Here is a 27,721-nt window from a genome sequence, read left to right as displayed (position 1 = left end):
AGCATTTACCACTTCTTTGGGCAGCCTGTTCCAGCACCTCACCACCCTCACAGTAAAGAACTTCCTTATGTCTAACCTGAATTTGTTCTGTTTAAGTTTAAATCATGATGTGGGATGCCATGCACTTGCAAAACATGCTCAGCCAGACCATATTTGATTGCTTTTTAAATGGCATCTGTATTGCAGATAAGACTGGTATTCCTTACATTGCCTTCTTCAGGATCATTAATTGAGCTAAATCAGTTTCAGATCATTTCCACTGTTCTCCAAAACAAATATGATTTAATTCTTTGCCATATTTATTTTCTTTGCTTTCTCCTCTCTGTTGTGTTCATTAAGAGCTGCCCTGCTTGGTGCTAATTCTTTTACTATAATGTCCTCTAGAGGAATGGACAGACTTCAGGTTTGGTATGCTTCATGGTTTTAACACAGCAAAGACAAGATGAGCAGCAACAAACAACAGGGAGAATATAAGTTACAATATCAGTGCTTTGCTGAATAACATAAATGTCAAAAGGTTTTTTCTTTTAAAACTAAAAGAAATGTTTCTGGATACATAGGACCACTGGTATAAATCTGCTGTTACTATGTCTGTTAAAAATGGGAAATATTTTCCTGGCAGTTTTTTCTCTAGAGATGTGCTTTGTGGGTCTGGTGCTAACAGTTGCTATCCTGCTCTGTTCAAGGTAGGCAGTGCCTTAACTACAACTTATTTGCTTATTGCTGTAGATGAAGAGGACACATTCAGGTCTCTTACTGCATTACATCAACACCACCATCTTGTTTTCTTTCTTTCTTTGACCTTGTCTGTGTGGTTTGAGTTGAGTTCTGGCAGAAGTATTTTGACTGAGATTCCTTTTAATTGAAGTTGCCATCATACTTACACTCTTTAATGTGAAAAGGGTACTACAATATGGACTACACAGTACTCTTCCTCCCTGAGGCCACCTAACTTGGATAAAGTATACAAGAAAGAAATCATTTCCCCATGAGGACATGAAATTGTGTCCACAAAAAAGATGAATAACCATTCATAGCTGTATCTGTCCAGTTTAACATGATACAACTTTGTGAGCAGGCAAGCCTTTGGTCTTCATTTCTGCATATTTAAGGGAACAACTTACACCAACAGTTTGCCAGTTGACTGAACAGTCTGTTAATAGCTCACTACATGAACACTCACTCAAGTTTTTGGCAGGAGCTGTATGTCAATACTAGACTTCTTAGTACAATCAGATCCTAGATATAGGTCATACACTGAATTCAGTCATGTATTACTCTTTATACTGGAGGGCCTATTTCTGAAGTCAGATCATGAGTTTGCACATCAATGAATCGACACTTACTGTTAAGATGTCATAACTCCCTGCTGTGAACTGCTTTCTGGAGGAAACCATCCCTGTTTTGGGATCAATAAAAAATTTCCCATCATCATTTCCATCCACGATGCTGTATGAGATTTCTGCATTAGGGCCTTCGTCTTTGTCAAAAGCAAAAGCTCTGTAGATTGGCTCCCCTCTTTTCTTACGATCCCTCTCTGGCAGTTTGATCTGATAGACTTTCTCCGGAAACTGAGGTTTGTTATCATTCTCATCCAGAACCTGGACCACCACCCAAACAGAGGACTGCTTGGGAGATGTGCCCCCATCTGAGACGGTTACCTGAAAAACAGCAGCAGTAGAGGTTATTCTGAATGAGTACAGTGGGACTTCATCAATTGGAAATGTAAGGAAACACCCTTCGCTTCCCAAGTCTGACTTGGAGTTTACAAAATCTATGCACACAAGACATGCTCACTATGAACATGCTCAGTGCCTAACTCAGATATTTCCACAATGGCAAATATAGGAATCCGGAAGATATTTTACTTCTGAGATGAACTTGTAATGGGAAACCACCAATAGATGAGAAATCTATTTCTCAAAACATAAAATCCTTTAATCTCAAGTTCTTCAAGTTTACCTCAGAAAACTGGAATTAACTCATTAAGCAGGATCCCTGCTTTTCTGGAAACATACACTGACGTTTCTTCAGTCAAGCAATGAATTTGAAAGACGCATTTTTTCTTCAATCTTGAGAGAATCTGTCATTTTTTTCCCATTAATTACTTAGACTTTCTTAAACAACAAGAGGATTTCTGTCAGTTCTTTTCATTCATTACCTGAGATATGACAGCTCATTAATTCTAAGACTGCTTTATATGATTTTAAGGGGCACTGAGAAGCAGGTTAGCAAAAGAATTTCTGCTGTGTTAAGCGTACTGTAATGCCAAAAACACATGAGAAATAAAATCTTTGAGACAAAAGTTAATTAGTAATTTAGCTGCGACTTAAAAAGAACTACTAATAATTTTCAGTCTGAAACACTGTGAAAATGAAATGATCTAATTTCAACAAGAGATTTAATAATATGCCTTCAAAATGCAATCAATATGTTTCCAACTTCTCCCTCAATATTGCGATTGCATTTATTAAAGAGAAAGAAATAAGGCAGAAAGTTATTTCTGTTTGCATGAAAGAAGTTCAAAATTCACTTTCAGCTACATATGTTAACATGCCAATTCCCACAGTAGCAATTTCTGATGATAGTGAGCCAAGATATCACATCCTCTTCCCTGCTCATACCAATCATTGCACATCTATTGCTTCGCTGGGTAAGTCTTCGATGCTTCATTTTCCTTAAGTGTTTCTGTGTTTCCTTACAAAACATGCAGCCCTGTTGTCCAATCCTCAGGCAAACAAAAAGTTTTCTGGGAATAATGTCCTTTGCTTTTGTTCCCTCCTTCCAAAAAGTAGTCTAAACTTAGCGTAACCCCAGTTAAGTACTGAGATCAGCAGAAAACCTACAACATTTTTTATGATAAAGGTAAAAGACCTTTTCAATTTCCTGCATTTGACTACACTTTTAAAAACTGATGCAGTGGAAGGGAGAAGACTGACAACCTTAGGGAGTGAAACCCCTTATTTACAGAAAAATCAGTGGTAGGGCACTACATAGTGCCAATTAAAATCCCCCAAATTAGCCCATAACTCATTTGGAGAGTGGAACCTGTTCTCCCATAACAACCTCAGGCCTTTCTCACTCCTGAAACCATTACCAGGATTAGCAATTAGCACTTGGGATTGCCACTTCCTGATGGGGATGACTGTGCTGGGAGCTGGATAGGGCTGGACCATCCCCATCCTGCAAAGCCACCAATGCACCATCTTCCAGTTACCACTGAGGCAGCTCATTGCCAGTGCTCATCCATCCAGTTCCCAATCCCCACACTTCCCAAACTAGCATTTATAATGCTGAAAGGCTGCACACATGGTTGGGAATCTGCCTTTCCACCCACTGAGTGACACCACTGGGGAACTCAACCTCTCCACCACTCCAGAACTTTAGAGCTTCCATAGGAAACAAAAAAGCCAATTCTGCCAATTCTCCTATTACAGGCTGTCAGCAATAAATACTTTTTGTCCCACTTGGAGGCTGATCCCTCCTATTTCTGATCTACTCTGGTGCAACTGGCAAAGCTCTCTGCAAGACCACAGTTTAACAAAGAAAAATCTTCAGGACTTTTGCTGACTCCAGAGATACAATAATCAGTGGTGCCAGGCAGCACAAGCTTTAGTAGATACAGAGATGCACTTATTAAATACTGGTCAAAAATGCCAACAAAATGCTGTTTTGGGGGTTAATTTTTCTAACGCTCAGAAAATTCTAGCAAGATTCTGGATGCATGTTTCCTGAACAGAACATCACTTAATTTTTTTTTTTTTTAGGAAAAGATGTTTTCTTTAACCTTCTAGCATTAAAAAAGGGGGGGGGGGAGAAGGAGGGATATAAAAAGTTTACAAGCAATAGCAATAGTAAAATCTCTGAAAACCACAGTGGTATAGGCAGTCAGGCAATTATGCTAAAAACTTACTTCAGAGACTGCTCAAGAAGTGAAGCCATCCTCCTCTCTTACCACTACATAGTCTCACAGTTTGTTAGGTTACTGCTAAAATCCTGCCTAATACAGTGTTGTGGCACGTTAGTTAACATTTGTTTGTTTTTGTAAGCCCAAACTTGTGGGAAATCCATTCAATAACAGAAAAGTTGCACTGAAAGTACTTGCTGACAGCTAACTGAAAATAGCGATGGCTGTAATGTGAAATGCCAGCTAATTAGAAGAAATTAACACAGAAGGCCTGAAGTTAGTCAATTCTACTCTGTCTAAAACTTTATGTCACCAGAGAGTAAAAACATTATGTACGAGGTAAGCCTTTTTCTCTGGGTGACACTCAAAACTTTTCAATGTGACAGGCTCCAGCTCCACTCAAAAAGCTCCAAGCGCCAGACACGGGAGCTGAAGCATGAGTTAAAGCTCCCGCTTTGCAAGCATGATGTACATTAATTAATTAACTTGCACTCACACCAGCAATGCAGTTATTTCCCTAACTGTAAATCCGTGCCCTGGCTGACACCTCTTTTCTGCTCCATCAGCCTGACTGCAGCCTGGCTTTTCAGCTTCCCGCTATAAACAGGGTAAAAGATGCAAAAATGTTCTCTGTCCCTATAGAAAACACATTAAAACTGCCCCTCAACACGTTAAAACAAAACAACAAATTGCTGGCAGTTCAAAATTGTTCCCAGACCAGCATGGAGAGGACCAGAGAGGTCATTCAGCACACTACTCTGCAAATAGCGTCTCCACCAGGATACCGTATCACACCAGCACTTGGGGGCCCCTCTAACTAAGGCAGTTTTGATTCAAATATTAGCACAGTTCTCAGCAAAATCCTTAAACAGCTGGAAATTACAGTGAAAAGTAACCAGGGAGGGGAGGGAGGCTGGGATGTTTGTACGACAAAGATACACAAGCTAATTCACAGCTGGTATCTCTGGAAATGTGAAAAGCAGATGTGCAAGGCACAGGAGATCTTGCCAGGAGAGAAGCTGTAATTCGGGACCAGTGAGGTCCTTTTGTTTAGAAACCTGCAGATGGCATGGCAGGGGAAAAAAACCAAACAAAGGAAGGTGATGCAGATGAATGACAGCCCGTCTCAATATACGCCTATCAAGATGTGCCATCAAAAACACGACAAGACGTGAATCTTTCAGTAATCGTGATGGGGAAATGGTGAGGATCAGAGTTAAAACCTTTCTAATGGAGATGAGGAATGGGTACTTGATCAGCATGTGCTTTTCTAAATGCCAAACACCTCCTCCAGTCTATGTGCCAAATCTGGTAGCCATACACTATGGGTCCAGACATGCCGCTTCTGGCCCATGCACAACCTGAGACAGACCAGCCAGCTGCTATCCCTTGTGCTCTTCTGGTTAGGTACTGATGCTTGTCCTGTGTCAACAGAGCCTAAGCAGAAGATATGACCTCTCATGGCTGGGATACAGTCATGAAAGCAGCTGAGTTTAGACTCTCTGACCAACCCTACAAAGGCTTGGTCTTTTGATGAGGGGTAGAATACCTGACAAGGAAAGTGATGGCATGATTAGTAGTGTCTGAGGGCAATCAGAGAGCAGGAATAATAGAATTTTATATACAACTTCCATGGTGAAATCCTAGGCATCACTGCTGTTTTACCACAACTTACAGGCAGTTCCACTACAGTTTTCTTCATAAAATGAGCACTTTCTGCCAGAAATCTGCATTCATCCTTTGGCTTTAATGTTTATGACTTTACTGAACCATGTCAACCAACACACATATATGTACCGGTTACCTGGAAAATTCTTTGCTGGAGTAACAATATTCACACATTCCTTCAGCTGGATGGGCCAGGACAAAGGCTTCTGAAATTCCCTTTACTTACATCAGACATATATTTTTGGTGAAAACCACACAAAAATATCTCCTTCTCCAGGGTATAAAAAATTCAGCAAAATAACAGAACTCTCAAAATCCAAGTAAGGCAACTTCATTCTCTTCTGCAGGATCTGCTTTAACAGGTTTGCTCTATAGACATTAACACTACCTTTCCTACAGGACTGAGGAAATATTCTTTCATGTTCATGTTCATTTTCAAGTCCACAGATCAACTAAAAAGGGAATTCCACAGCAGTGGACCTTCTCAGTGAAAACCAAGGTTAGTATTAACTGTTAACATACAGCAGCCAGAATATTAGATGTGAAAACGTCTTCTCTTTATGAGCACGGAGAAGGCAGGAAGGAGATGTCTAGGGAGAAAATATTGGCTGAAACACAATACCAGTCCAGCAGAACTCAACACTGGTGACATAAATCATTTTGCCTTGAGTCAGTCACTCCTAAGAACTGGACTGTGAAACTTAATTGGAGGAGGTTTAGCTCTTGACTTATTTCAGAATGCAAATGCAACTGTGAGGACCACCCTCTTGAATTAGAAGTCCAATGTTGTGTCTCATTAACAAAAGCTCATGACTTCCAAGGTAATTATTAACTCAGCTGGAGAGAGTAGCTAGCGGGGATCTTACTTCAACAAGTATAACAAGACAATCAGCAGGTGTTTAATGCGAGTTATCAAGCCTCAAGAAGAATGAGAATCTTCTTCCATATCATTCCTTGGCAGAAGGAAGTACTCAGCCTACCCAATTTTAAGTTAAGAGGCACTGCCACATTACTGTCATTAGCATTGCTAAATGCTGAAGATGTCATATTTGCTTGCTTATTTTAATTCATGTGGTATCTGCTGAATGCAAAAAGAGTGATCTGAGATGCTTGCGTCTCATCTGAAGATTGTGCATAAATCAGGCTTTCAGGTAAAAGTTTTTCCCTTCCCTCAATGAGAAATGTCAATTTTGCTTTAGAAAACTTTAGAAAAGATAATCTGGTTGAGTTATTGAAGACAGAAAAAATGATCAGAAGGAGCCTGAGAGCTGAGGCATACCCCTGCTGTTAGTGACTGATGGGTTTGTTTCTTCTGCCAATGCGCAAATGAGCCGCAATACCTATTGTAAGAGACTCTGGAATCCAGCCCAAGTAAGAGAAATAAAAGATTATAAAGGAGAGCTCATTGAGGGATAAATGGAACTTTAAAGTCAAATACACTGAATTACTATCGTTGCCTACTTCAGAGAGATACTGAATTCGCAGCTAAATTCTTACAAGGAAATATTTTTCTGAAATGCATGATATTACTGAACTACATCTTGGATTGTTGTTACAAACTGAAGGCAGCATAGCTCAAAGATATACAGAATAGAAGAGGAAAATAAAAGGTTTTTCTTTTCTCAACATAAATACTGAGTTAGCTGTAGCAAACTAGGCAACTTTTCTTTCTAATCCTTTATTTGGCACCTGTGGAAAAGAAGTGGGCAGATGCTTATTTCACTTATCCTCACAGAATGCAGCATTGTCCCAAAAGACAAATTACTTAAACACTTCTTGTAGGAAAGAGAGCCAATCATATCAGTATGACCATCTTTCCTTATTTCTTTTACAATGTGCTAAACTGGGAACTCTCGTTTTCAATCATAAAAACATTAATCCATTCACTCTGGCCAGCTATGAGAAATAAATAATTTAGAGTACATTTTAAATACAGATTATTACTGACACAAACACTCTAGGTGGCTGATTAGGAAAGTCAATGGCTTCCAGCCACTTTCAAACTAGAAAGCAGTGCATAATGGTCTGTTATACCATTTGAGAATTAACGATGACATCAGGTAATTTCAGTGTTGTGTTGCCAAAAGACAGGAAGGAAGGAAGGAAGGGAGGCTTTTTCATTTGGAGTTAAGTGCTCCCTGCAGTATCTACAAACCTAAATATTAGAAGTGTACTGGAGAAAGTCTTAGAGGCTTCAAATCTTAGCTTTTGTCAGACTCAAAGTGCTGAGACCAGTGGATGGTAACCAAACGATCTGGCAGAATGAAATACCAGACTGAGTGACTTAAAAGCTCAGATATATTACTACTACTACTGCTACTATTTCTGTTGCTATATTTATACTGTGTCATCCTTTATTCTACAAACTTTTTGAAAATTGAAACAGTAAACAGGAGTCAGAAACTCTGAAAAGCAACCTAAGACTTGTATTTTAGCTTTAGTAGCAACACAAGGATGAATGCGTAACTCTTGACAGTGACACTCTAAGAGGAAAAAAAAAGTAATTTTCTGTGGGCATTACTTTTAAAGTTCATTGCAGTTTGGAGATCCTGGCAGCCTTTGTGCATCAGGCTGTATTCATAGTGTTCTATAAGGGATAGATGCCAAGGTAAGTGCAGAACCAACCATTAGTCTATTAAATTCCCATGACACCAGAGCAGCCTGTCCTATGTTAAAAGAACTTCCTTTAGGCAATGTCAGAAAGTATCTCCCCCTTCTTTTCACTTACTAAAAATAAAACTACAGTCCTTAGGAATGTCAAGCTCCTATAAGTTTAATTTTGACAAACTTTTTTCTGGCAGTGTTCAAGGCCAGGCTGGACAGAGCCTTGGATGACATGGTTTAGTGTAAGGTGTCCCTGCCCATGGCAGGGGGCTTGGAACTGGATGATCTTAAGTCCTTTCCAACCCTCACTATTCTATGATTCATTCTATGAAACTGTAAATAAAACTTTGCTCGGAAGTGACCCTAAGCTGATCACTATATAGAAGTACAAATATTCTCCTACTTCTAGTGATGGAGATAAACACAGAAAATCTTAACCTGTAATGCCCAACAGTAGTGTCTAATCACTTATGATTCAGCAGAAATCATCTGGTAAGAGACAACATTGCACACCTAGGACTTTTCATGAGCTTCTAGGTGATAACACAACAATTGGAAGTGGTTCTTGAAACTACACAGATCATATCCCACATTGAACAGTTTGCAAATGGAAAGTTTGAGATGATCGTAATAGGAACATCAACCTCAGTCTCCAAACAACAACCACAAAGGTATTTTGAGTACATGAAGAGCTTCCTTTCTTTCCTCAAAAGGCTACAATAATGAATATGCTACCCCAGCAGAATGAAATGAATGAAAATTTCAAAAGCAGAAGAATATAATTCAAATAGTCCTCTGATAATATCTGGACTCAAGGAATCAAGGACCCACCTTCAGACGGACACCTTACAAACAAGATAAAGATTGATAGGCAATTGCTTAAAATAATTTTTACAGGCATATGAAGCCTCTTTAGGAACAATCTATCACTAAACAGAATTGTAAGTACCCTCATAGCCTCTGAATGAGGAAGAAGATTAAAGTTCTGTATTGATCTTTACTCTAAACTTTGAAGGTGTTTAGCTCCTGCTGATAGTGAAGATTACAATCAGAGAGTTTTGTGAACAGAAAATGAGCAGTCAAATCTGAGAATATTTCACTTCAAGCAACTTTAAATAACATAATGCTTGCAAATTAAGATATTTATACAGTTTAATGTTGGTAGTAATCTCCATGTCAATTGTAATTCCATTCATACCTGGGTATCTATTTCAGCCATTTGTGGATTTTACTTTCTTGTGATAAGAAACACCTATGATCAAATATTGATAAGTTCCCTTCTACCAGATTCCCCTCTACAGATAATGTCCTTCTCCAAAATCTTATCTCAGCACTCAGGAAATAGAATAGCTCTCAGGTTTTGTACTTCAAAAGAGGTGTGCTTCAGCTTCTAAGCTCACTGCACTGCTCTTTTCTCATATATTCAATTACCCTTCTATTTTTATCCACAAAAGTCACTTTATTCTCATTTTCAGTATAAGCAGGAAATGCACCTTTTTTATTTTCTTCAAAATGATGAAGATTGTTATATGTCCCCAACATTTCCCATTTCATAATTAGACCAGTCAATATGTGTAATCATGTGAGAAAAACATTCTGGCTGTTAATAAAGACATAAGATCTTATCCATGCTTCCAAGATCTTTCCCTAATATTAATAATTTATTTTATGTTTTAATTAACAACAGAAATGCCGTGCTCAAAAATATATGCTGATATATTGCCAAAATTTAATCAAGCTATAGTACTAGTCGCAGTGGAGTTAATTAATCAAGCAGCAAAGCAATATATACTTTACATCCTTGCTTCAGTGTGCAGCTGTATCAGTTTGTAGTATAGGTCCCCAGACATTCAAACTGATGTGAAATAAAGGCACAGCAACTCTTTTAATTCTCAAATTGCGTGCAGGTGATTTCCTGTGTGTGGCAATAGCCCTCCATCTATTTTGCAGTAAGTCAGCAGCTCTGCCTCATGCTAATGTGGTATGTGGTGTTTCACTTCCTCTGAGAAAAGGAAATGTACAAAGGAGCTTGCTCTGCTTTGCCCTTTGGAATACTGTGTCATGCAGTTTCTATGACAATAAAGCAATAACTTGAACTAAAACTATCAGTCTTCAAAGTAAATACCGTCTTCTGTCCTAAACTATAATATTAAAACTTATTTTGAAACAATTCCTCATAGAAACACAGAATCATAGAATGGTTTGGGTTAAAAGGGGCCTTAAAGCTCATGCAGTTCCAACCCCCTGCCATAGGCAGGAACACCTTCCACTACAGCAGGTTGCTCGGAGCCCTGTCCAACCTTACAATGAACACTGCCAGGGAGATGGAACTATTTGGACTCCAAATTTTTGTCACGATGACAGCCCTTGCCTTCTGATGTTGGATGAAGGAGGTGATCCTGCCCCTCTACTCTGCCCTTGTGCGACCCCCCTTGGAGTACTGTGTGCAGTTCTGGTGCCCTCAACAAAAAGGACATGGAACTGTTGGAACAAGTCCAGAGGAGGCCATGAGAATGATCAGGGGACTGGAGCACCTCCCATATGAAGACAGGCTGAGAAAGTTGGGGCTGTTCAGCCTGGAGAAGAGAAGGCTGCGTGGAGACCTCATAGCAGCCTTCCAGTATCTGAAGGGGACCTATAGGGATTCTGGTGAGGGAGTATTCATTAGGGACTGTAGTGACAGGACAAGGGGTAACAGGTTAAAACTTAAACAGCAGAGGTTTAGACTGGATATAAGGAAGAAATTCTTTACTGTTAGGGTGGGGAGGCACTGGAATGGGTTGCTCAGGGAGGTTGTGAATGCTCCATCCCTGGCAGTGTTCAAGGCCAGGTTGGATGAAGCCTTGGGTGATATGGTTTAATGTGAGGTGTCCCTGCCCATGGCAGGGCGGGTTGGAACTAGATGATCTTGAGGTCCTTTCCAATCCTAAATATTCTATGATTCCATGATTCTATGAAACACCCTTAGGTGAGGCTCTGTGATGGTCAGGTTCAAAACAATATTGTTATTACTTAGGCAGCGGCCAAATGAATTCCCCAATTCACCAATGAGACCAAAGATACACCCTGTAATTCCTTAAAGTTCTTTACTTTATATGAAGCAGAACCAAGTATTTTCAAAAGAAAGATAACACTTTTTTTTTAATGCTCTAACAAGTAGCACTTGGTTGTGTTAACAGGGGATGACACCACCTTGTCTTCGGCAGAAAGGCAGATTAAGATACACCCAGCCCCATCTCCAGCTCCTCCTCCAGCCATTTGTTCTTCCCCTGTCATCAGTTTGCAGCCACCTTCACCTGCCAATAAACTGTTTGTGCATCTGTGCTGCAAACAGGGCTGCTGAAATAATCAGGGCTTAAGATGAAACGCCAAAAGAGAATGAAATCCCCAAAGAGATAGGTGGTTAATGCTTGATGGTGGTGGAAGAGCAGAACATAGAGCGGTTTGCCAGGTCCCCAGGTCAGGGTGGGGACCACTGAAGTGAAATGCATTACAGAACTCCAGTTTTGGTGATGCATTCTGCAATGTCACTACAGCTGGTAAATTACCCATCCCCCTCCCCCCAAAAAAACGCCTTACCATAGAATCCATCACTCACCAACAAGCCTTTGATCAGTACCAACGTAGGCAAAGCCAGAACTCAAGGTAAAAGATTTTGTGGCCCATCAATAAGTGCTGAAAATATCAAGGTTCCATCTTAGGCTATTTTTCCCACAATATGCAAGAGAAATGCTCTCCATCCACACATACATGTAAAATGTTTCAAAGACAGCTTCATAGCTGATAGCCTGACGAGTAACCTCTGACCTCTAAATGCAATTTCAATTTTTTCAGGATAAAAATGAAGCTTCTACAGTTTTATGTTCAAAATAAAGCTTAACAGTTAAAAACCTGACTAATAAAAAATTTACTTCCTAGCCAGGTAAAAAGTATATAAAATCAGACCTTTAATGGGTACAGGCTGTTCCCAACTTTCAATCTCATAATCTAAATTTGCAAAAAAAGCAACAACAAACATTTTAGGCCTCAGAAATGTATGTGGCTTTAGTGAACAGTCACTAAACAGGAAGACTGATGTGACCATTTTCATTAGTCTAAAGGGAAAAAATGAAGACATGATTTTTGTTTGTGATATTCAAGTTATTTGATAGGAGTTTCTTTGGTTAGCAATGAGGTGCAAAGTGAAGTTTTATACTCATACTTGTTTGAATAAAGTAACTTTTGGAGTCAGATGAGGACTACATCTTAAGATATCATATGAACTAGCATAAAAAATGCTTAGAAAATCAGTATGGAATATAAGTAAAATAAGGTAAAGCAGATACGCATGAATAAGGAGGTTGGTTTGCGGGCTCTTCCCAAGGCAGTTTTTTGAATGACAGTATCATTCTGGTTGTGTCAGACCAGGTTAAAGGAAATCACATCAATAATTGCTTTGATTTTAGCAATAAAAAATTCTGCTTGACTTCTTGATGTCTACTTCACAACTTTCTGTGACAAATTAATTTTAGACAGATAATAAGCATTAATTGGGCCATATTTAATCACAGTTTCATCTAATAGGCAACACAGACAAGCCTTATTATCTCAATCTCCACTTGTCTTCGATTCTAAGTGTCCTATAAATATCTACTATCCAGTTTACAGTGGAACAGGGTCATTTTTGCAAACTGGCTGAGAACCAGCATGGGATTATACACAGGGAAAAAATGCAGATTGCGATTTTGAGGCAAAACTCATATTCTTGGACTATCTTTTAACTTTTTCCAAACTCAATTTTCAGCTTTGAAAGCAGCTTAGAAAACAGGCTTAGTTATTATATGCCATGCAAAAGATCTGAAACTGAAATTCAGATAACTGTTCTAATGATAAAGGATGAGAAACATCAGCCCCTTCTCTGATGGGTGCATTAGGACTCTTGTTTCATCAGACACAGTAAAATCCTTGTGGTTTTTCTTCACTAGACAAGACTGACATAGCTAAGTGAACGTTTAGGGACCACTTCACTTTAAGCCTCTTTTTCACTTAGTTTACTTCTCTTGTCAGCTCTGTTGAACCTCTATAAGCCTCCAGAAAAACCTGAATAGCCTCTGCATTCCCATCCACACCATGGGTGGTGGATTACATACATACTACATGGATAGACACACACAGGGAAAGTCTAAAGGGAAGTGTTTCTCTGTTGAACTGAGTTCATGTTGTCTGAGCAGCCAAAAAATTACAGATACCTTCTTGGTGAAGGACCTGGCCAGCTGTGAAATCCTGTGAAGTGGAAATCAATGGAGATTTTCCCATTGATTTGGATGAGGGCAGGGCTGTGCCTAGAACTCAACAACTTCATTTTGGTAGCTTTTATTTCTCATTCAGCTTTTGCCCAGCCTGGGCTCAAGTTAGATTCACAGAAGGGTTGGAAAGGACCTTAAGATCATCTGGTTCCACCCCCCTGGCCATGGGTAGGGATGCCTCACGCTAGACCAGGTTGCTCACAGCCCCATCCAACCCTGCCTCCAGCACTGTCAGGGATGGCATACTTACCACTTCTCTTGGCAACCTATTCCAGTGCCTCACCACCCTCACAGCAAAGAACTTATTCCGCATACCTAACCTACATTTTCCCTGTTTAAGTTTGAGCCCTTTGCCCCTTGTTCTATCACTGTAGTATCTAACGAAGAGATGAGTGCTATAAGAAGCACCTGAAAGCTGTACGACTTTACTAAAGGGTAGAGAAGATTTTCACCACTGCAGCACCACCATCACTATATCCCTTATAAGTGACTAGGAAGAATCTTACTGTAGTACCCAGAGAAGAGTGAGATTCTTCTGTTAACTTTAAAGTAACAGCAATTTCCTAAGCAATTCTTTCCTTTAATGTAATTTACCCCCATTGTTTAGTCTGTTACAGATAGAGCCAGCAATCTTGCAAGCAGTGATGTACATAAATAATTTTCAGAACGTGCCAAGACCACACTGTGTGTAAAGCAGCTAGGTCATTTGGGGGTAACAATACAACAGGAAATGCTGTCCCAAAGCTTTAACATTCCAAATGTGTTGTAGGGAAAAAAAAAATAAGAAGTCCTGCCCCAAAAAGTTAATTTCCCTGAGTAATAGAACACATTAAAAATGGTCAGGTTATTAATATTAATTAATCAGTTAATACTATTATAAGTAATTAATTGTGCAGTGCCTGGAGTCCTGGAAAGGGATCTTTATGTGTTTGAACAATAAGAAGATTACATCCTGCTCCTACAGTGCAGGTATGATTTTAAAACATCACAACTATACTGTGCCCAGTGCTGGGTTCCCCAGTAGAGGAGAGACATGGAGCTCCTGGAGCAAGTCCTGCAAAGGGACACTACAGTGATTTAGGGTCTGGAGCATCCCTCCTATAAGGAAAGGCAAATTAACCCTGCAGGAACGGAATGAGGTACTGAAAACACAGCCCACAGCTCCTAGTAGGGTAATTTGCTCTGTCAAGAAGCAGGATAAATGACTGCCTCATGCTGAGAACTGTGCTGCAGCAGCAAGGATTTCTTTTTGGGAGCTCAGCAGCTCTCAGGAAGCTGGGCATCCTATCACCAGTGTGATCCATCACCAGACAGCCTCCTAGTGCTGCAGAAAAAAAACAGGTCTTCTGAACAGTTCAGAATTCTTTTCATTAAAAAAGCCACAGCTTTCAATTGATACTTTCACACTGAGAGACGTGTATTATAAGTATTAAATGCCTGAAGAGAAGGCATTTAAACCCAATGTTATTTTACTCTCTAAAATGCGGTTCCCTAGATGTGGTGCTACAGTTAACACTGCACTCAGGAGGCATCAAGTGCTTTCCAACAAGAAGAGTGAAAGATCCTTAACTGTGCATATATGTGGTAAATGCCAATCTAAAAAAGGAAGAGACAAAACCTGGACTACAGTATTCAGTTTAATCCCACAAACATACAGCCAGAACTACACGGAAAGAGTTTGCACAGACCCATATGAACAACAGGGTTTTGGTGAGGAGGATAAGGACTATATGAGAGTGAACCTCACATGTCAGCTCACCTTTCTATTCCTTCTTGTATACGTTATGGTCTTCTTTTGACATAGAGCTAACAGACTTGACTCACTGCCTTCTGCATCTCTCTCAGTCAACAGAGGCCAGGCCATTTTGGCACACTTTGACAAACCACACAGTAAAGCATCACTTCTGCTTAGCTAAAATATGTAGTCTAAAACAACTTTCTAGAAATATTTTAAGTGTTCTTTAAACTGTGGCAATGTAAAACCACGTTTAAATTTTCCATGTTTTTTTCAATTAAGCCTTTAAAATTGCTGTTTGGCCCTGAGGGTTAAGAACACATTTTTATTTATACAACACCTTAAAATAGTCTGGAAGGACAGTGGAAGGAAACAAGATTCATAGGGAAAAGCAAATATATTTGAAGCTATGACAGAAAGTATTAAGCTATTTGTTGGTATCTGTATTAAGGATACAAGCTGGTCCTCAAAGAAGTTGAAGCCATGAATTGACAGACTGCTATTAGTAATATTTGTATTTTTTACTTTCCTAGACAATGTGAGAAAAAAATAATTCATTATTTTGGTTCTGTCTTTTTGCTTCCAATTACTGATGTTAATCCTGGCTCTTGAGTATTTAGAATATCCCTTGCCAAAGAAAGTCCTTTTTGCCAGAACATAAAATGAACTGCTATGATAACATTTTCAGTGTCTCCGTATCATGAGAGATTAGCAAACAGCAATATTACATTTCAGAATGAGGAGATTAATCTGTTTCCTGACAACTGAAATTTGTTTGCCTGGGATAAGAAAATTATTGCTTTGGAGGGCAGATTTCATAGCACTTGATGCTTCAGGGCCTTTGCACTTTTCTGTTTAAATCATATCTTCATAAAAAGCAAAAAATTGCTTGGTCTCTGATTATTATCAAGCTGAAGTCAGATGAGAAAAGCATTAGGATACCTATGTTCCATGATAATATATTTAGGGAGGAAAAAGGTGTCAAATCTGCTTATTAAGCTGATTCTCAACCTGATTAGAGGTTTTCTTATCTCTAGGTGTCTAGTAAATACTTTAATTTGTGTCATGTCAAAAATTATGCTGAATACTCCAACCTCATTTCAGCACATTTCACACAATGATGCACTTTTGCCGTAACAAATTATATTTGAAATAAAAAGAAAATGCTTAGTGTTTTCAGACTACCATGTTTTTACATGACATTTTCCTACCCTTTCCCGTATGTCTTTTTTGCTCAAGCTGAATGTTGGAGGATTATGTGGCAGAGGGACATAATCTGTGAATATGATAAAGAGGGAAAATACATAATACTGAAACACATTACAGGCTTTGGTGAGAAGACTGTAAGGGATGCAATAAGACTCAAAGAAAATGTGTATTCAAGGTGCATACCAAGTGCATGGACTGGGGCATTTTGGGAAATGAAGTTTTCAGCACATCAGCAATACTGGAAATTATGAGACCCTGGATAAGAAAAGCATTAACAAGATGGAGACAAAACCAACCAACCAACCTACCAAAAAATAATCAGAAGAACACTGATAAAACCCAATGATGTTACTCTAGACAGACAGAGTAGACCTCAAGAATAAGGATAATCTTCACCATGATGGAGAAAAGAGAAGATAGTAAAATCAAATAGAACTTGCAAAAGGAAAGAATTATTCCAGTTTTTCCATTGTGAAGAGGTAGAATGTAAACCAAAGGGCTCACATGTGTAGATGATCTGGGAAAGAAACTGTTTAAACTGTGGGTGTCCTGGGGACCATCTCCAGTTAGACTCCATGGACACTGCAAAAGCCTGTGATCAAAAGCCATATCTGAAACCAAACCAAAGTCTACTCAAGTAAAAGGAATTGGAGATTTAGTGTTGGGGTCCCTACATGATGTATTGCAGGGTGGTTGGATTTGCTGTCTATAAATGATGGCTGTGCAAATATCCCCAAATTAACTACTTTTTGAGATAACAAGCATGAATTCCCAAGAGCCGAGTACAGATCACCCTGGAGGAAAGGACATACGGATGCAAAACTTGTTTAAGGGCATGTTTCTAAATGACAGATTAATTAAAAGGCACATTAGGATTTCCTATGCCCACAGAAGATTTCAGTACAGATGCAATGTATTTCTAACTGAGAAAGAAGATGCTCCCCTACCTTATATGCAACACTCAGCTTGGTCTTAGCTAGGAAGAAACTGACACCTCCACAAAATGTGTGTGTATGCATGTGTGTGCTCAAACACTTACAGACATAAATTAACAGTCTGGCAACTGATGGGTATTGCAAATGTTACAGAAAACATGATATAGCACCAAAGCAGACATGCTTCAGATAACACAAAGGCTCTGTACATCTAAAATAGATTCAAATCATGTGAAAGATTTCCTGCTGCTTCTGCAGAAGATTAAAACATTGGTACATTCATAAAACAAATGGGAAGATTTAGCAAAGCAGCGTGTCCTTCACAATGACTCTTTGTCTTGCCAAGCACGGAGCCTGGCAAAAGAGACACCCTGAAAGGGTATATCCAACCAATTTAGGCCTGGTAGGTGGGCTCTAGCCCATAAAAAAGAGAGCTACAGATCTTAAGAAACACACAATGAAGAAAAAAACCCGTTAACCCTGAGCTAATCTGTGAGCTAATCCCTCAGTGAGAAAGCAACATTAGACCAAATTCTTAAATCCTGACTTGAAAAGAAGAACTCGGTATAGACTAACCACAGAATTTGTCTACACAAGATTAGCATGAGGAGGTTAATAAAATGAGAAGACCATTAATATATCCCTCTCTATTTCAACAGCATTTAACACTTGGGTGCGGACCTAATTCTCAAGCCACACAATAATGTTTGGTGCCTTAATAATACATTCCTATCCCATTAGCATTGATCTGATGCTCTGCCACCTCATAGTTCTGCAAACAGAGCAAAAACAGCAGGTGTTGGGTATATTTTAAATTGCTTTTTCTCATGTGTTCACTCACCCCTTTTCCAGACATACCTGGAATAATGCATCTATGGGTGCTGGTGTCTAATTCTCTCATCCTGGGGCTTATCAGGGATAACTTTTGAATGCTCCATTCCTGGCAGTGTTCAAGGCCAGGTTGGACAGAGCCTTGGGAGACATGGTTTAGTGTGAGGTGTTCCTGCCCATGGCAGGGGGGTTGGAACTAGATGATCTTAAGGTCCTTTCCAACCCTAACTATTCTATGATTCTATCATTCTAACTTCAAGAAAATCACTGCTACTAAAGCCAGACTAAGCACACTACTCAGGGTAAGCAAAGGAACTCAGCTAGCCCCCAGGATAATAAATAAGACTTTGTCCTCTTCACAGTGACATCATGTATGTCTTAACATAATGCTAGTTACCCAAAAGGGCAATTTCTTGCACTACTTGACTTCACAACTGCATGATGCTAAATCCAGTGAGATTTTAATTAGGTTCAGAGGGTATAGGAAATGTTGATACACCTCTAGGCTCCCAGGAAATGGTCATGACCATGCAGGCTGGCAACCCATAGGCTGTATTTTTTTCCTGGCACAATCCCACCTTCTCTGTTACTGCTTTAGAAGTGTCAGAAAACACCTTAAAGGACAGCACACTAAACAATACACTTCATATCTCCTTCCATGCTTGCAAGCAATGAGGTGCTTAAAGACCTGCTGCTAGATTGCTGTGGGTCCACAAGGAAAATGCTAAAAGAGGCATTTGATGCCCAGCATGAAAAAAGCTGACAGCAGTGTGCTTTATGGATTTTCATTTCTTCATTTCATGACCCATCAGTTCAGGTCAGTGATTCATGAAATCTGTAAAACAAGCTCCCTCCCCTCTGCAAACTCCAGCTATATGCAAATCATCCCTTAACTAAGGCAAAGCTCTAGGCAATCGGAGATGTGTCTTTTCTAATGTGACACAGCTACCACAGTAGACAGCAGTCTGTGAACCAAAGCCCCAGCCACGGACAACTTTGATCTTGCCATGCATGCTCTTCAAAACACAAACCTGCAAAATCATCTGGATCTTTATAGTGTGCCAACTCTTCATCTAAATGGATAATAGGTTCATGATATCAATTGATCCCTGCCAGTTTCTAGCAGACTCACTATCTGGTGAAACATGATTTTGTTGAAAATATACTTAGGGCTGCATTCCACTGTACATGGTGAATCTGTCATTGTATGTATCGATGAACTAGGAAAATCAATTCTCTTCCATGAGCTAAAGGATGACTAAAGAATAAATGAGCTGTGCTTTTTTATTGTAATACCCAAATAAATTAGCCGAAGCCTATAATAGGTCTATAAAATGTCTATAAACTATTTGATTAATTTCTACAATTGTCAAGCACTCACAACAAAACCTCAAAATTTTGTGTATTGACTTACAAAGAATTTTGATGTAGGAAGTTCATTAAACATAGAAAAGAGGACTGCTTTTCTTCATTGCTGTTGGTATCCTGAATCAATAGAATGGATTAACCAAATAAGCGTGAGATTTTTAATGCTGGACTAAAATTCTGCAATGTAAGAACTTCCGTACGGTACCAGATTAGCTGGCTGCCTTAAACACTCTCCAAGATAACTTGGATACAAGTGATGGACTAATTGAGCTGTCACTAGTGTGTTTATCCTTGATATCATATTTATGTCAGCATGCGCAAAATATTTTTAAGTTAAACAATCTAATCTTGAGAGATTTAAAAGAATTAGATGAATAGTACCTAAAAAAATAAAGGCTGAAATCAGCCATAAGCACAAGGCAAAAAGCAAAAAAAGTCATCCTCAGGCTTGAATTAAAGTCTACAAATTTTGTGGAAATGTCATAGACGTTCCAGTCTCTCAAGGCTCAGTTGGTATTTCACTGAATATATGAAATGAGCTGAGGGCCACTGCTACTATTTGATATATATGGACCCATTCCTGTTCTTTGCCTTTGGTATAAATTATGTCATCAGAGTTGTGTGTACATTTCCCATTGGCTACCTGAATTTAAAATGGAACATTAAGGAATTTAAATACATACGTTTTTTTTTTTTTTTTAATTTTAAATTCAAGCTCATTTTGCCCTATTATTATTATTTTATGAAGATCTTTTTCTTAATACTAAAACAAAATTAAAATTCCACATGCATGAAGAAAAATGTTATTAAACTCAGTTTTCCCAATGCTTAGGCTTTGTTGTTTGTGTTACTTCTCAAGTCCCTACCTAAATTAAAGGGACATCTGGGAGCTACTGAGATTTGCAGTAATCAAGGAAGAGAGAACAATCCATAAAAATGCCATGCTTTAATTATTTTGCAGTTTACAATTCCTGTTCATATCTCTTGCACTGAGGCCACTCAGTTAACAACTGACTGAACTAGTAATATTTCCAGGGATGCATTTGATAATTCTTCAACTTACTGAATCACATTAGTTAGAGACAATAGTTAATTGAAGAGACCACTTATCATCACAGACAGATGAATCACACTAGGACTATACCCATATTTTGCTGTGTAAGACTTTCTGCCTGAATACACATGAGAAAGCAGTGTGCAATGTCATATGCAAATCTGGCTCTGAAAGAGGGTTTTAACCTCCCATCATCCCCTGCCTTTGGAGAGTTGTTGGCTGCTTCTGAAAATACAAACTTGATGCAGCCCCATGTGTCTCTAGGAAGATGGTGCAGATTAACAACTCCTGAAGAACACAGGCACAGGATGGAAATCTGAAGCATGGGATGAGCGAACTCTGCGTGTTCGTTCTACACCGGGAACTCAGGTCTCTGCTAGATCCACCACCACACTGGCCTATCCCATAGGCAGCTTCACCTTTTGCTGATAAACCCATGAAGAGATGGTACAAGACAAACATGGGTCAGATTTTTTTTTAGAAGTGTTTATTTTCTTCCCTTTCTTTTCTTTTTCCTTTTTCTTATGCTAAGAAGGAGAAAAAATGACTGTTACTGCTGAACCCAGGGCACCCCCACATTTGAAGCTGAAATTCAAGGTCAATGGGTCACCATTCAAAGCTGACATACTGATACAGGTTTCATTGTCTTCTTAGAAAGTTGCATCTACATAGCTACTGTTTGACTAAAAATCCTTTCAAGTGTCTCCGAAGTAATAAATAATAGTCCTACTTCCAGCAAGCACAGACAGTAATAATTTTCAAGTTCAAGCTGGAATAAGAGGCTTTTTACCTCTTTCTTTAATTTCCCTTGCATCATCTGATAGGCTTCAATGTTTAAAAGGGAAGGCATGTGCCTTTGGAGCCATATAAACCTCAGACAAAATGTTCAATCAGACACACTGCCTCATTTTTACCCCATCATCAGCATGTCACTGAGAAAAAATGCAGCTTTCTCTGCCAAATGTGGGCAATGCTAAAGATCCATGAAACAAATGCTTACACAGATTCATAATCCAGGGTTTAACAATCAGTGTTCTGCAGAGCAGTATTCAGCTACATAAACCCAATGAACTTCATCTTTTGTACTTCTCCTGTAAAAATACACAAGTGTATTACCACACAACTGACTATATCCTTCAGAAAACTCTGCAGTTCCCACAAAGGACCCCTGACTTCAGGCATCCCCAATAGCAAAAGGCTACAGCCTCACTAAATAGGCTCATAAGTAAAACAAGATTAAATCTGTTAAGTTCTTGTATGGGAGATGCTGCAGGAAAAGAGGAGGATGGCAGAGAACACAGCGCCAGTCCAACGCTGAACCATCAGTGTGGTGTTTGTGGGAAGAACTGAGAGGCAGTGCTATTTTAAAATGCTACTTTTCGAGATTTAAAACCCACTCTTCCCTGCAAACTCTGGCTGTAAATTTCCAGCAGCAATTTCCCCTGTGATATTCCAGACCAGATTCCAAATGATAGTCCCTCCATCAGAACTCCCCTCACAATTACATTTTCACATTAAATGAGCAAAAATCTGAATTCTTTCTAAAAGACTACAATTACAGCAGATTATTATGCTTCCCTCTAATTACTGCATATAAATACACCCCATGTAACACACTTTATTGTACCCTATTAGTGTACTTACAGTAAATAGAAAACCAATACACTTCACTCAGCCCGTGTATTTTGACACATCGAATTTAGCAATCTATCTTCATTACTACCCCTTGCACTGTTACTGACATCCTTCTCAGAGCTACACTCAAGCATCACAGCAGGAAGATTGATGAAGCTTGTATATACTGATTTGCAGGCACTTGAGAGGCACTGCTACTATTCTGATAACACTAAGTTGGCTAAAAATTAGCTGCACTAAGCCAACACTCTGCTCCCACTTCTCCTCCTCAATAATTGTGGTACATGACTCGAACTGTGAAAGGCTGAGGCTGTTGTAATGGTATTTTAAAAAGTATTGTCTTCAGTTGCTTCATCACTCTTGAAGAGATTTAAAGTTCTGACTGTGATTATTAACACCTATTTTTATCCTTTAGAAAGGCTTTGAATGGACAAGGTTTTCAACATGACAAATGTTAAAAGATTACTTCTGAATAAAACCACAGTGGTAAATTTAAACAGTTTGCAGGAACAGAGAGACACTAACAATGCAATTTTCAAAACTGGCTAAATAACTTAAAAGCCTGTATCACGTGTGCTCATCAAGGAGAAACTAAATAGCCTCAGCACTTCAGCAGCATCAACTTGCTATATACTGTTATCAAGAGGATGAAAAGGTCATCTCTCACTCAGGTAATTTATCCCTGCAATCATAAAGTTTCAATGACTGTTGCTGGAATTGCACACTGAAGCATGTAGCCCTTTTGGCTCATTCTTTTGCTAACCACAGGTCTTGCCCAAGCAATTCCCAGCAAACTGAACTCCGCAGTGGAAGTGTTTTGCAGAGCCTTTCCGTGATGGAGGCAGGAGGAACCCAGCATCCATAACAGCATGTTCAGAAACCACTCAGGGGGAGAAAGCACATGCTCAGATCCACCCTCCAGGCTGAATGTGCAAGTCAATGAACTGCAGCCCAGTTTCAACAATCCTCTCCCATCAAACTACACAGATATACTGGAAAGCAGACCTGGAATTATTCATATTCTGGACATCTCATGATTAGCTGACACAATGCAAGGATGCAGATCCTGCATGAAATGGTTTAGCTTTTACGTTTGTTACTCAACATCCATCACTCCAGCAGCTGCTGCATAAAATCACATAGCAAAACCAGTAGTGTTTGCGAAGCTGTCAGACCAGGAGTTGGAGGCATCTATGAAAGATGTGGGCAGAACAAACCAGACAGACTATTTACCGTGCTTTTTTTATAGCTCAAACTCTACTAATATTCTCCACTTCTAGCTTAAATAAATTAGCATAATACCATTGAAGACAGAATCAAGTGTTAACATAAAAATTATTAGAAGACAGCACATGTAGAAGAAGAAGGAAGTAAAAGAAGGAAAGAAGAGGGTCATATGTCCAATTATTGAAGGAGAATAAAGACAGATCAGCTGAAACCTGCAACTACACCTCACAGAAATGCATCACTATATCATTTACTTGCAAAACAAGCAGGTAACTCTCAGAATTACATTTCTTGCTTCAGATGGATATGTAAATTCTTCATCCCAACTACAGAATCTTTATGAAAGTCTGTGAAATGAAGCAAATGCTTTTGGCTTGCTTCGTGTGATAAAGTAACTTAATCAAGCAGTCATTTTCCTCCTGTTTCAGGCAGAACCATACCACTGTAAGAATCCACTAAAGCAAGAGACCATCCTGTATAAAATTCAAGACCATCCAATTTAAACCTAAGCAGAAAAAATTCTACCTGATAGAAATCAGTGAATAAAACCTGCATTCATACAACACATTATGAATGTGCCAAAAAAAAAAACCCCCAAAACAACCAAATTAAGCTCTCAACTTGAGAGCTGGAAAAAAAAAAAAGCACTGAAAGTGCCACAATCAATGAAAAATCTGGGAGACAAAATACTTTTTTTTAATCCTTCTCCCCCCCAAAAACCCAGAAACCCCCAAACCCACCCAACCCACACAAAAAAATCTCAATTATTTTAAAAGAGTGTCTTGCTCATGCATCTTTTAACTCAGGGTCTTGACATGTTTCTGCACTCACACTGGGACATACTTTTTTGGTAAGTCCTGTGGTACAGAGTATTAAAAAAGTCATGTGGACACATGTCCATACATTCAAATGAGATAAATACAGGACGATGAAGAAGATATGCACAGCTGACCTGAGCTCAGTACTTACTTTAAAGTAGACTTCTTGTGTACTTACAAGGTGAGTCATTTAGATTCACCTTTCCTAAGCATGGCAGCCTTAAAAATCAATATCCAGTGCTCTCTGGTAGTCAATGTTTTCTCCAATATGGACAGGGACAGGTAGTTCCCAAAAAGCTACCCTAAGCCATCATCAGATGAGGTGGAGATCTGGATGAGCATTGACACTACACACAATTACCATTACCACCAGAGCAGGTGGAGGTCTGGATGAGCATTGGCACTACACACAATTACAACGACTAACATCTGCTGTCTTATCTCACCTTGTTTCCCTAACAATTTCTGAGAAAGAGATGGAAATACTGTTACTAATGGAATTTGCTCAGTAAGTATTGGCTGCTATGGGTATAACGTCCCTGTCAAATTCTGGTAGGAAAAAGACAGGCTTATTAAAAGTAATTAAAAAGTTGTATCTAGGAAGAGTCTGTCACTGCCTCAAACACACACTGGGGAAAGGGGAGAAAGGGTTGCCAGGTCAAGCACTACTCAGAGCTTTTCAAAGGGAAACAAGTTTGCTCTCTTTTATACCAGACAGACTACTGGAAAAAGGGTATGAAATGAAGCCGGAAGGGAAATACTGTACTACTGGGAGACCACGGTTGTCTTGACAATTAAGGCCTCTCCAGGGGGTTAATTACACAGAGAGAGAGACAGGCATCTTAGAAAACGTTTTCTGAGTGTGTTACAAGAACAAGCACAGCTAGGTCAGCCTGGCTTTGGATCCCCAGCAGCCTATTTGCTCTGATCCCCAGGAACGCACTTCCCAAGAGGCAGTGATTCATCAGCACCTCAAAGACCTAATTTGGTCACTGAGGCCATGTCCCCATCAGAGCTCCGTTCCCTTTCCTACACGCCATTCCCAGGTTTCTTTTACAACAGTGTGGTTCTCTCCATGCTTCCCCAGGACACCCTGCTCAGGTGTTTCTCTTCTCCGTAGCCTGCTCTCCACTCCCCATTCACAAGCCTTGGAGCATCCTATGACACCAATTTCCCTCTAGTGCATCTTGAGTCCTCAAAAACTTGCAGATGGTTATTTTCTCGAAAGAGATATAATTCAGAGGAAGAAATATTTTAATTTGTATTGATGACTAAAGCCTAATTCCTGTAAGTGATTGTTTTTTATTTTTGTTGTTAATAGTAACACTTCCCCATCTGTATGGGAATCCTCTGGCAAATGTGGATTTGGCGTGGTCTCTGAGGCAAACATGTAACTGGAAAAGATACTTACAGATCTAATATTCTCATGAATAGATACATTTAAAAATTGACGCCAGTTTCATTCAGTTTGCAATCTTCTCTGACAGTATAAACTGTAAAGCTTGCAGTTTTTGGAACACACGATTACTTTACTAACTTTCCAACTTAATAAATCCTGGAAAAGGGAAAATCCTTTTATTTCCCTCAATTTATTTATGGCCTGGAATGTGCAAGAATCTGCAGTGAATTATCGAGAAAAAAGCCCAACAAACTTGTAGAGTAATAAATTAAACCTTGTCTTGTGTTCTACACTGCCTAAAACAATTTAGGATTTCTAACAAACAAAAACAACCATGGAATATGCAAAAATATATCTAACTACATTTTGCTGTCAGATAGTGATTACATTGGGAACTATTTTGTCCAGATACTTTTTTACTTGTATGGATTTGAAGAGATTTCCTAAAATACATAGTAGGAATGGTTATGTGGGACAATATGGTTCTTTTCCCCTTGTACAAACATGAATCAAGAATTCCTTATTTCATAAATAGACAAGAGAACATAGTCAAGGATCTTCTATCCAAAGGGGAAAAAACACAGCATGATGGACAGCAATGTGAAAGAAAACACATGTAGTAAACAAGTTTACCATTCCACATCCAATATATGTGAGCTACTTACAAAGACAAACATTCACCTAAGGGCCAAGGGAATGGTTTAGGGACTCTTTTTAAAGGGCAACTTTTAACTTGAAAATTGTCACTGATAGTTCAAATAAGTGGAAGATGAGAAACTATTCATGAATTCTGATGATGCAGTGAATGTGAGCAACATCAAGGTTTCCGTTCATGCAGAAGAATAGCCTGTATGCTAGATCTGAGACACAAAACTGAAGGTAACGTGTTTAACCTGAGAGACTGAAAATCTTGGCAGGGTTGTGGTGATTCCAACACTAAAAAAAATATTAAAAATTTCTCTGGGTATTATAAACTTCTGCCACAAATAGAATTTAAGTGCTGCAATAAAAGATTTAACCGAAGTAGGTGAAAGGTGGAAAACAAGAGTTGTGCATATTTGGTCAATTTTTTCCTGTGCTTTGAGAATTGCAAAATGTATTATTTCTTCTGTATAACCAGGCAATTCCCATCTTTGTGCAAGTCATATATTGAGAGAATGGAGAATACTATTCTCCTGGAACAGGAAGGAGTGATTTTTCAACCACAAAAATCAGTTAACCTTTTAACTTATATTTTCCACTTAATCTTACCTCCAAAAAAATGCTCTGCTTGCTGTTCCCGATCCAATTTTCTTGACGTGGTTGTAATCAGACCTGTGAAAAAAGGATGATGTTTGACTGTCAATATCCATTGAAAAATACATGTCTCTATCGACCAGAAGTAAATACATTTTTTTTAACACTCAAAGGGAAAAAATCTATTTGAAGCTGTGTCAGACACAGATGTCTTGACATCTGTCAAGCATGTTGTTTCTCAGTCCAGCTATTATGAATTTCTGACTAACAATGGATCTTTAAAGAAAAATGATGTGAGAAAAGTAACTGAAAAGCAGTTAGCTCTGTACCTACAGTTAACACGCTACATTTAAAAACTTCCTAAGGAATCACTATTTGTCTTGTGATTAAGTGCTTCAATGAGTCATTTGCATTTGACTGAAACCTTCCATAAAAAAACTCATTAAAGATTTCAGAGTTCTCAAACAATTAATGGGATAAGATGCTGATTACTTCCATGCCAAGAATACTTGACAAAGGAGGTTATTTCTGTAATAACTACTTGTATACATAATCATTTCTAAATGTAATCATTCTAACGCATTAAAGGTTTTGTACGACAATTTCATCAATTTGTTCCATGCTCAAATTGAGCCTTTAAAATAAAGTACCCTTTTACAGAAGGATGAGCGAGATATCTTTTTTTTTTTTAAGTAATATACTTTCACAAATTATTAAAGTCTTGTGAGATTTGTACCAAGGAAAGAAAATGAAACACTTACAAAGTTCCCTCCAGGAAAGAAACACACATCTTTGATGAATATAGCTTAG

The 27,721-nt window shown here is 38.9% G+C and overlaps 1 protein-coding gene across 1 annotated transcript in view; it reads right to left on the bottom strand.

The window, feature by feature from the left end:
• FAT3 (FAT atypical cadherin 3) overlaps positions 1–27,721 on the bottom strand; it is a 342,653-nt gene that overhangs the window by 109,273 nt on the left and 205,659 nt on the right. The window contains 2 exon segments of the mRNA XM_034073958.1: positions 1,347–1,671; positions 26,938–26,989. Of these exon segments, the coding sequence (XP_033929849.1) occupies positions 1,347–1,671; positions 26,938–26,989 (377 nt within the window).

The sequence above is a fragment of the Melopsittacus undulatus genome, chromosome 2, assembly GCF_012275295.1.
Source record: "Melopsittacus undulatus isolate bMelUnd1 chromosome 2, bMelUnd1.mat.Z, whole genome shotgun sequence".
Taxonomy (NCBI): Eukaryota; Metazoa; Chordata; class Aves; order Psittaciformes; family Psittaculidae; genus Melopsittacus; species Melopsittacus undulatus.
Note: the sequence above shows the minus strand (reverse complement) of the source record. Positions and strands in the feature narration are given on the sequence as shown.